This window comes from Plectropomus leopardus, chromosome 17 (genome assembly GCF_008729295.1).
Source record: "Plectropomus leopardus isolate mb chromosome 17, YSFRI_Pleo_2.0, whole genome shotgun sequence".
NCBI lineage: Eukaryota > Metazoa > Chordata > Actinopteri > Perciformes > Serranidae > Plectropomus > Plectropomus leopardus.
Window position 1 is genome coordinate 29,048,851 of NC_056479.1, and position 9,161 is coordinate 29,058,011.

General features: G+C 37.3%; 1 protein-coding gene across 1 annotated transcript in view; it reads left to right on the forward strand.

Moving 5' to 3' along the window:
* The window catches only part of LOC121956325 (phenylalanine--tRNA ligase alpha subunit-like), a 24,737-nt gene extending 19,537 nt beyond the window's left edge, over positions 1-5,200 (forward strand). Inside the window, exons 15-18 of the mRNA XM_042504471.1 lie at positions 1,372-1,540; positions 2,538-2,615; positions 3,436-3,550; positions 4,791-5,200. Coding sequence (XP_042360405.1) covers positions 1,372-1,540; positions 2,538-2,615; positions 3,436-3,550; positions 4,791-4,896 — 468 coding nt within the window. The 3' untranslated portion in view covers positions 4,897-5,200. The remainder of the gene's footprint in view (positions 1-1,371; positions 1,541-2,537; positions 2,616-3,435; positions 3,551-4,790) is intronic.
* The last annotated feature ends 3,961 nt before the right edge of the window (positions 5,201-9,161 follow it).

Below are 9,161 nucleotides of genomic sequence, written 5' to 3' on the forward strand. Positions count from 1 at the left end.
TACACACACACTTGTTCACATGTTGAGGAGAGTCGATGCGCTGTCTCCCGTTGCCATGGAGACAGAAAACATCTGAGGCCGGCCGAGTCGTTTCTAGTCCACATCTGAATGTTTGCAGAACAGAGACGTACACAGAGTTCCTGCAGATCCTTAAATGTCTCAAAAGGCTTTGAATTCAGTCATTAACAAGGTTCCCATGCTCATCGAATACATGGAAAGTCATAGAATTTCCTTGTGGTATTTTCCAGGCCTGGAAACATCATGGAATTGGTGAAAACCATTAAAGTTTTGGAAAAGTTGTTGAATTTGGTTGTGTGCATTGATATTTTTACAGTAACCTTCCCTGTATAATCTGAAATTACGTTTGAATAGAGTTTGAATCTGATATGTTTAAAAAAATGTGGGGCAAGAATGTTTTTTTTGTTATTATGGATCCTTGAGAAGTCATGGAAAAGTTTTAAAATGTTGTCCATGACAATGTGTGGGAACCCTGAATCTAAAAGTGAAAACCTTAATAGGCATTACATTTCTTCAATCTGTTTTTCAGAACTCTAAAAAATTCTCAAACTTAAGGACTTTTTTTAACCTTTTTTCTGAAGTTGCATTGAAAAATCTCAAAATAATTGGCTACACCTATTTGTTTTTAGTTAATTTACTGAATTCCTTTTGCATAAACGTCGTGCAGATTCAACAAAAGTTTTAACCAAAATTTCACATAGTGGCAGAAACTAACAATTCAATGCACACAAGGCTCTGTGTATTTCATGCAAACAGTTTTTCAAATTCGGTACGACGGCAATCAAGACAGAAGAGTCAACATGCAGAGTGAGAAACACAAAATTGCAAAGAAAACCAGCCAACAAACAAAATTTTCCTGAACCATATGTGACTGATATCAGTTGGTTTTTTTTTCCCTTTATTTTGATTGTTGTAAAATTAATGCTTTATTTTATTTTATTTTTTTTAATTTAATTTTATTTATTTTATTTTTTATTTTTTAAAAGTCTTAAATCTCACTGGCCTGAAACTGCAGGAACCCTGTTTATTCTCTCTGAGGACACCAGTGTTTTTCTTTGAGCGTCTTCAGAGCACGCCGCTGTCTTTTTGGACTCACCTTTGGATGAACCGCAGCGCGGGCTGCGAGCCAGGACACATGGCTGACCTCACTAAAGCTTTGTGACTGAAAGGGAGTAAATCCCTGCAGCCAGTTTCCAAACGCTGGTGAAAAGCTTTCCTAGAAGAGCGGCGGCGTCACAGCAGCAGATACTCTGATGTGCTCACCACTCACATGGGCGTCCACATACTTTTGACATTATAGTGTTCGTGCTTACATGTCTTGTCACTAAACGTGGAGCTTTTCTCTCCGTCCAGGAGAAGTTCACCCCCGTCAAGTATTTCTCCATCGACCGCGTGTTCAGGAACGAGACGTTAGACGCCACCCACCTGGCCGAGTTCCACCAGATTGAGGGCGTGGTCGCCGACTACGGACTCACACTGGGAGACCTGATGGGCGTCCTGCATCAGTTCTTCACTAAACTAGGTCAGCACGGCTCCGAGACGCTGAGAAGACCTCAGCTGAAAGTCCTCATGAGGAGGGATGTCCTACAGAAGTTATTTTGTCCCAAATCCTGATCCGAGTCATGAGATATTGATTATCTGCTGATACCGAGTCTCGATCAGATACTTGTATTTACCCAGAAAATACAGCTGCGCAATACACACTTCAGGTCCTTTAAAGTTTTTAGAATCAGTCCAGTGTATATGTTTGACAGCTTAATTTAAAAAATACTAACCTAAAGATATTTTATATGGCTCGTATTACAATTCCATTTGAAACAGTATTTGATTTTTCAGTAAAATAACAAAGTAACAGAAGTAAAAATGTTTTTATTCAGCTTTTAATCACAGTTCCACTTAGTGCAGCTTAACAAATAAAATAAAATACTAACACACAAACTAAGATGTTGCTCTCAAATCCACTCAGTCTAACATTGTAATAAAAACACAGAAGACTTTAAATGAGAAATATCATCACACTTCACGTTTAAACTCGTTATAGCTGAACTTCAGTTTTCCCGCTCGACTACAGCATAACAATAAAACTAGTTCCCTAAACATGAAATCAAAAATGTTCATTTCACTCAAACTGGTGTAGCAGCTTAAACTGAACATAAGCAGCAGTGTTACAATAAAACCCGAATATCTGCTGAAAATCACGCAAATAACTGAGACCGATCCGAGAAAACTGCATTGATCAGGCCCGATACCGATTCTTCTGATCAGACGGAAACATCCCGACTTAAAGTTGCTGTTTGAATGTTCCTGAGGAGTTTTGATGTTGATAGACGTCTGCATAAAACATGCAAATATCACGTTCATTTGAAATTAGCAGCTCCAGTTTTGCTGTGATTGTTTTAAGACCTGAAACACACAAAGTGATGATATTATTTTTGCACACTTGTTATTGTTATTTCTTCCTTCACAAGTTTATTTCAAGCCACATAAATCCACCTTTTTATTTATTTATTTATTTATAGGAATCACCAAACTGCGCTTCAAGCCTGCCTACAACCCGTACACAGAGCCCAGCATGGAGGTGTTCAGCTACCACGAAGGTAACACGCAAACCTGCGACATAATCCACAAACATCGAGTTTCAACCTTTTCATGTTTTTCCTCTTTTTTATGTGAATAGTTGGCAGCTGGAAAGCAATGAAATCAAAGTTTTATTCAAAATATTTAAAAGCAAAAAATGGTTGTAACAGTTTTAACAACAACAGCTTTATTTGTTTAGCACATTTTACACAACAGGGCAGTTAAATAAAATCTAAACACATAATAAAGGATACAGATTTACAATCAAAGGGTAAAGAGATACGATATAAAATGAAATGAAATTAATTAAATTATTTTGAAAATTGATAAAAGTAAAACCACCATTAAAAATAGCAAAAGTGCTAACAAGAGGTGCAAAGATGAAAGAATTCCTAATTATTTAAAATAAAGTTTAAAACATGTTTGTATTCATAGTAAAAATGTATTACTGAATTAATTGTAATTGTAGTAAATTAATTTAAAAAAATATCATTTAGTGTGTAGTAATTTTGTGGATGAAATTTCTTTAATTTCTTCAACACTTTCAAAAGCATGTGGATTGTTGTGTATTTGTTGTGGTTTTTTTGGCTGCATTGCACCAAACTGTGACTCTGCAGTGACGGATCAGCTGAACCACGACTTCTGCGCACTGTTACACTCCTGTATCAACACAAAACAATCAATGCAAAGTTTACTTTTGTAAACAGACTCATTTATAATGCGCAAAGGAGCCGAAAGAACACATTTTGGCTTTTATGATGATCAGCCTAAAGAGACTTAAAATGAAGATATTACAGCTTTTCCATCCGCGCTGTTGTGGTGTCCGTGTGAACGCTGCAGGACTACAGAAGTGGGTTGAAGTGGGAAACTCGGGCGTCTTCAGACCGGAGATGCTGCTGCCGATGGGTCTGCCCGAGGACGTGTCTGTGATAGCCTGGGGACTTTCTCTGGAGAGGTGAACACACACACACACACACGCACACACACACACACACTGAGATCACAGCTGACCTTCACATCTGCAAACTTTACCTTGTTTTTTAGTCTCGTTCAATTTAAGGATTAAAGTTGCGATTCAGTCTGCGGACGTCATCGAGCTCACATCTGTCTGACGCACATCTCAGATATTTAGAATTAATGTCTGAGGAGGATCATTTCTTTTTATTCCTTAAATTTATAATTTTCATGAGTTATTTGATGTAGTTCTTGTTAGATTATTAACTTTATGTCCGTGCAGACGCGTTGACTATTTGTCGCTGTCAAAATCCTGTTAATTTGCTACAAGCAGTCATGGAATTCTAATTTTCAGGCCTGGAAAAGTTTTGAAATTTTAAGTATACCCCCAAAATTTTGGAAAAGTTATGGAATTTAGTGTCCTAAACCTGTATAACAACCCATGAGGTGTCGGAAATGTGAAAATCCAACAATAATTTCACCTCCGCCCATACGAGTTTCTGACTGATAGATGTTGTAATTTTTGTGATTTTTTAAGAAAACATGCCTCCCAAACCCGCGGGTCTAGGATTTTAGGATGTTTCTATGATTTTAGGAAATTTCTTGGATTTTAGGACATTTCAAGGATTTCAGCATGTTTCTAGGATTTTAAGGATGTTTCAAGGATTGTAGGAATTTACTAGGTTTTTAGCATTTTTCTGGGATTTTAGGACGTTATTAGGATTTTAGGACGTTATTAGTATTTTAGGACATTTTTGTGATTTTAGGACAGTGGGGTCTTAGCTAGGACCTCTGTTGGGGGTTCGGTGGATCCTCCACTTGCAGTTTTTTGATCAACAAGCTCTATTTTGATGCTGTTTTTTGCACGCTGACACCTTATGTATACTAAAAGTATAAAGACCATTCCCAGTGTGAATGACTTTGTTTTTTATTGTGAATTAGAAACGGTTGGGGGGCCACCCGGCACCCTGTAGGGGGCCAGATTTAGCCTGTGAGCCGTAAGTTGAGTATCACTGTTGTAGATAATACTTTGGCTTAAAAACTCATCATATCTGAGGACGACTGTCGCGGCTAATTATCTCCGCAGTTATTAGCCATCGCGGTTATCCTCAGTGAGCCGAGAAAGACTTTATAATCCGCAGAGTAATCCTCCTCGCCCACCAGACCCGCTGTTGTTTTGTCGGACCTGGAATAGACGCAAACTCTGTTGTGTCTCACTGAGCCTGTCCTCTGTCCCGCAGGCCCACCATGATCAAATACGGCATCAACAACATCAGAGAGTTGGTGGGACACAAGGTGAACCTGCAGATGGTCTACGACGGCCCCATATGCCGACTGGAGTCCTGAGGTTCACTTTATCATTATTATTTTTATTTTGAATGGACGCGGCTTACCGTTACCACGGGACACCTCTTTTCTACGTCTCACTCTCTCCAGTCCGAGCACGACCGGTGAAACCAGCTGAGAGCAGTCGACTTATTTTTCAGCTTTAACACATAAGACTTCCCTTCTGCTGCCAAACATCAGTGCGACTAAAAACGGATTCATGACATCAACCTTCCACAGTTTATACAGAAAATGACCCACCTGTACAGGAAAGATACACATTTTGGAACTTAAAGGTTCAATAAAAAGCTTTTTTTCCAAATAACATCACAGCATGACTTTTGTTTGTTGTCATAAACGTGAGATATTATAATCTTAGGTTCTATCTGACTTTCAAAAAAAGTTATTTAAATAAATATCATTTTTGAAAAGTTAAGATTTTATTGGATAGTTTAGAGTGAGGTTCTCAGTCATAGTCAGTTGAAAAGTTGCCAGAAAAATGGCGGATGGTGGATGGCGGATGTTGGATGATGGATGTTGGATGATGGATGGCGGATGGTAGATGGTGGATGGTGGATGTTGGATGGCGGATCGTAGATGTTGGATGGTGGATGGTAGATGTTGGATGATGGCTGTTGGATGGTGGATGTTGGATGATAGATGTAGGATGTTGGATGGTGGATGTTCGATGGTGGATGTTGGATGGTGGATTTTGAATGGTGGATGTTGGATGTAGGATGTTGGATGGCGGATGATGGATGTTGGATGGTGGATGGTAGATGTTGGATGATGGCTGTTGGATGGTGGATGTTGGATGATGGATGTAGGATGGTGGATAGTAGATGATGGATGGTGGATGTTGGATGATGGATGTTGGATGGTGGATGGTAGATGTTGGATGATGGATGTTGGATGGCGGATGGTAGATGTTGGATGTTGGATGGTGGATGTTGGATGGCGGATGTTGGATGATGGATGTTGGATGGCGGATGGTGGATGTTGGATGATGGATGTTGGATGGTGGATGGTGGATGATGGATGTTGGATGGCGGATGGTGGATGTTGGATGATGGATGTTGGATGGCGGATGGCGGATGTTGGATGATGGATGTTGGATGGCGGATGGTGGATGGTGGATGTTGGATGGTAGATGTTGGATGATGGATGTTGGGTGGCGGATGGTGGATGTTTTTTCTCAAAATATTATGACTTCTTTTTGGCCCAAATCCTTCGTTGTATTCATGTGACTATATTTTAGATTAAAAATGTTGCCAAATCGTCCTATCTGCACAACAACTGATGTAGAAAAAAAGTTAGGACTTTGATGTTATATATTAAGAGTATTTTTAAGGCAACTGTTAGGAAGTCTGTTACTCTTAATATCTAATATCTTAAATATCTTCAAACCTCTCAGTTTACAGATCCAAATGTCTCATTTTAAGGCCATGATAAGCTGTGGAAGATTTCAACTGTGACTCATTTACACAAATATATTTCTGAACATTTTTATATCCAGTTGCGCTGTAGCGTTTGTTGTGTCTGTGATAGAAAAGAAGCTGTTTGTTAATCCGTGATTTGGGATTACAGACGACCGTCTTTAACAACCTCATGTCCTTAAAAGTTTGTAGCTGAACATCTGAGACCTCATCAAAATGTGGAAGCTGCTTTATAGACAACTCTAAGGATGTCCGAACATCTTTGAATTAAAACATGTTAAAATACTTATTATTGCGTTTGATCTCCATGTAATCCCCCATCCTCTGTAATAACTTTTTTTTTTTTTACAATATTATGTTAAAGTACATGTTTAATCTCATATTTAATGAAAGTTTTTCCGTGAAGTTTTCTTCATTTCACGGCTCCAGACTCGAGTTCAAAGACAGTTCAGCGCTCAAATTAACCTGCTAAGCTCTCCGTGAAAGAACAGACCACATGACATTGATTAGACATAAAAACGGCCGCAAAAACATCCCAGAATCTTTTCACCTCCGTCCATACGAGGTTTGTAGTTTCCAATCTGAGGGGAAAAAATCCAACTTCTGTTTTGGATTTTGCATTTAAGATGCGTTTTAGGCCAATCAGGAGCTGGAATTATAATTTTGTTCAGAATTTACTGTAGGGAAAATAAAAAGACATTCAATAAATAAAAAAATATCCATGCATTCAAAATGTTAGTGAACATATTGAATTAATATAGATATAATTAAAAGACATTTAAGTATTTATGCGCAAAAAAATATAATTAATAAATAAGCTTGAAAGCTCTAATCAGTAAAAATGAGTATAAAGCATTATCATGTGTTTAAAATAATTTTTTAAAATGTAGTTTTTGGTGAGAAAGGTGAATAAATATATTAATTTAAAAGAAATTTGCTGATGTTCTCATGGCATTATAAAATAGATACAGAGAGGGAATTACTTTATATTATATAATGTTGAAAAAAAGGCATTGATTCTTTTTTTAAGGATGTTTTTCGTGTAAAAGAAGTTTTTTTTCAAGGTTGTTTATAAATTAGTTTGATTGAATTTGTTTTTATTCAAAGATAGAGTAAATGAATCGCTGAATGACTGTTTTTATACTGAAGATTTTTTGTTTCTCTGGCTCAAAATAAGGAATAAAAAACAAAAATAAAATAAACAGCAAAAAAACAACACATCAGTATCAGCTATCAGCCAAATTATTATTTCAAACATCAGTATTGGCCCATAATCTCACAATCAGTGCGTCCTCATCTTAAAGCATCAAAGCAGCCAAACCAAAACTGCAAAATAAGTCACGATTTCAAACTTTTCTTCACCTTTTATTAAGTAAAAGTTCACATCTAAGAATAGCAGCTGCTGTGAGCCGGTATTTACCGAGAAATTAGCTCACTCTCCCAGCATACATCCAGTGATATAAGCCGTGCTGGTCGTCGTTTTCCACACTGAGGAATCCGTGAGTGCGTGAGACACCTGCACTAAAGGCGGCAGGATTAAGTGGAGTTGTGTACATGTTGAATTGCTGGAACTCCGTTAAGTCTCCCTCTTAAGCTAATCCCTCGGTGTCTGGAAATAACATTTTACTGAAGAGTGCAAGACAGTCAGCGGGTTGGCTGGTTTACAGGCTGGGAGCAGCTTCGTTGACTGCAGATTGTGTAGTAACCTCCACCTACACTCTGATCCCCTGCGTCTGCAGAGCAAAAGGTGCTGGGCAATAAGGCAATGAGCAACTTTAGAAAAAAATGACCAAAAATAGCAAAAAAAATTGTAAAGAAAAAAAAGCACACAAAAATGACCTGATAATTAGTTAAAAAAAATTATATAAAATAAAATAAAACATGCACATCAGCAAACAAAAAAGAGGGAAATTATCTGAAAATAAGCACGTACACACAAAAAAAGAAAAAGAAAAAATAAACAACCAAACAAAGAAAAAAAAATACAAATTTAAAAATCCCAGGAAAGTAAAACAATAATAAAAAACAATGAAATAACCTGAAAATCACCACACATAAAAAAATGCAGACAAAGAAAGAAAAACAAACCAAAAAAAAATATCATAATTACTATTACAAATTAAAAATATATCATTATTGAAATGATAAATATAATTCTCTGAACATTCTTCCTTAGCTTTTTGAAAAATATTTCTTTTAAATCCACCAATTCTTTGCAATTTGCAGGACATTTCTTACCAAGTTGCTCATTGCCTTTTAAACCCATGTTTTTTAGAAGAAATTTGTTCAGAGTTCAAAGGTTTGAATACTTGTGAAAGGCGTCTAAATGCAGCACGAGACAGATGACGTCGATCTGGGTTTCAGAGAGTTCAGAGCAATGACAGAAAACAGTGAGTTTCACTAATAAGACACACTTTATACTCAGAAAGAAAGATCCGTCGCTGTTGGTACAATCATGAGTCCTTCACCGTAAACAGAAAGTATCTGGACACTCAGATTGTCTCACAGCCTCGTTAGGCTTCATTAAACTTAATGTAACTTGTTTATCAGCTTCTCTGCGAAGCTCAGGCACACAGAGACGATGTCCTCTGACCTCCAGTAATCTCCTCATGTCCTTGGGTCGTCCTTCAGTTTGACTTTTCTGCTGATGTGACGTGTGAGAGGGACAACAGTCTTGAGTCATGTTGCATTATTCTGAGAAAAAAATCTATTATAAAACCAGAGCAAATAGGTTTAATTTGTTTAAAAACATGGGAAAAGAATATGAGCAACAAAAGAAGAAAATATCTAAAAAAAAAAAAAAAATTGCACATGAAACTATTTGGACAAATTGTTTTTATACATACATAC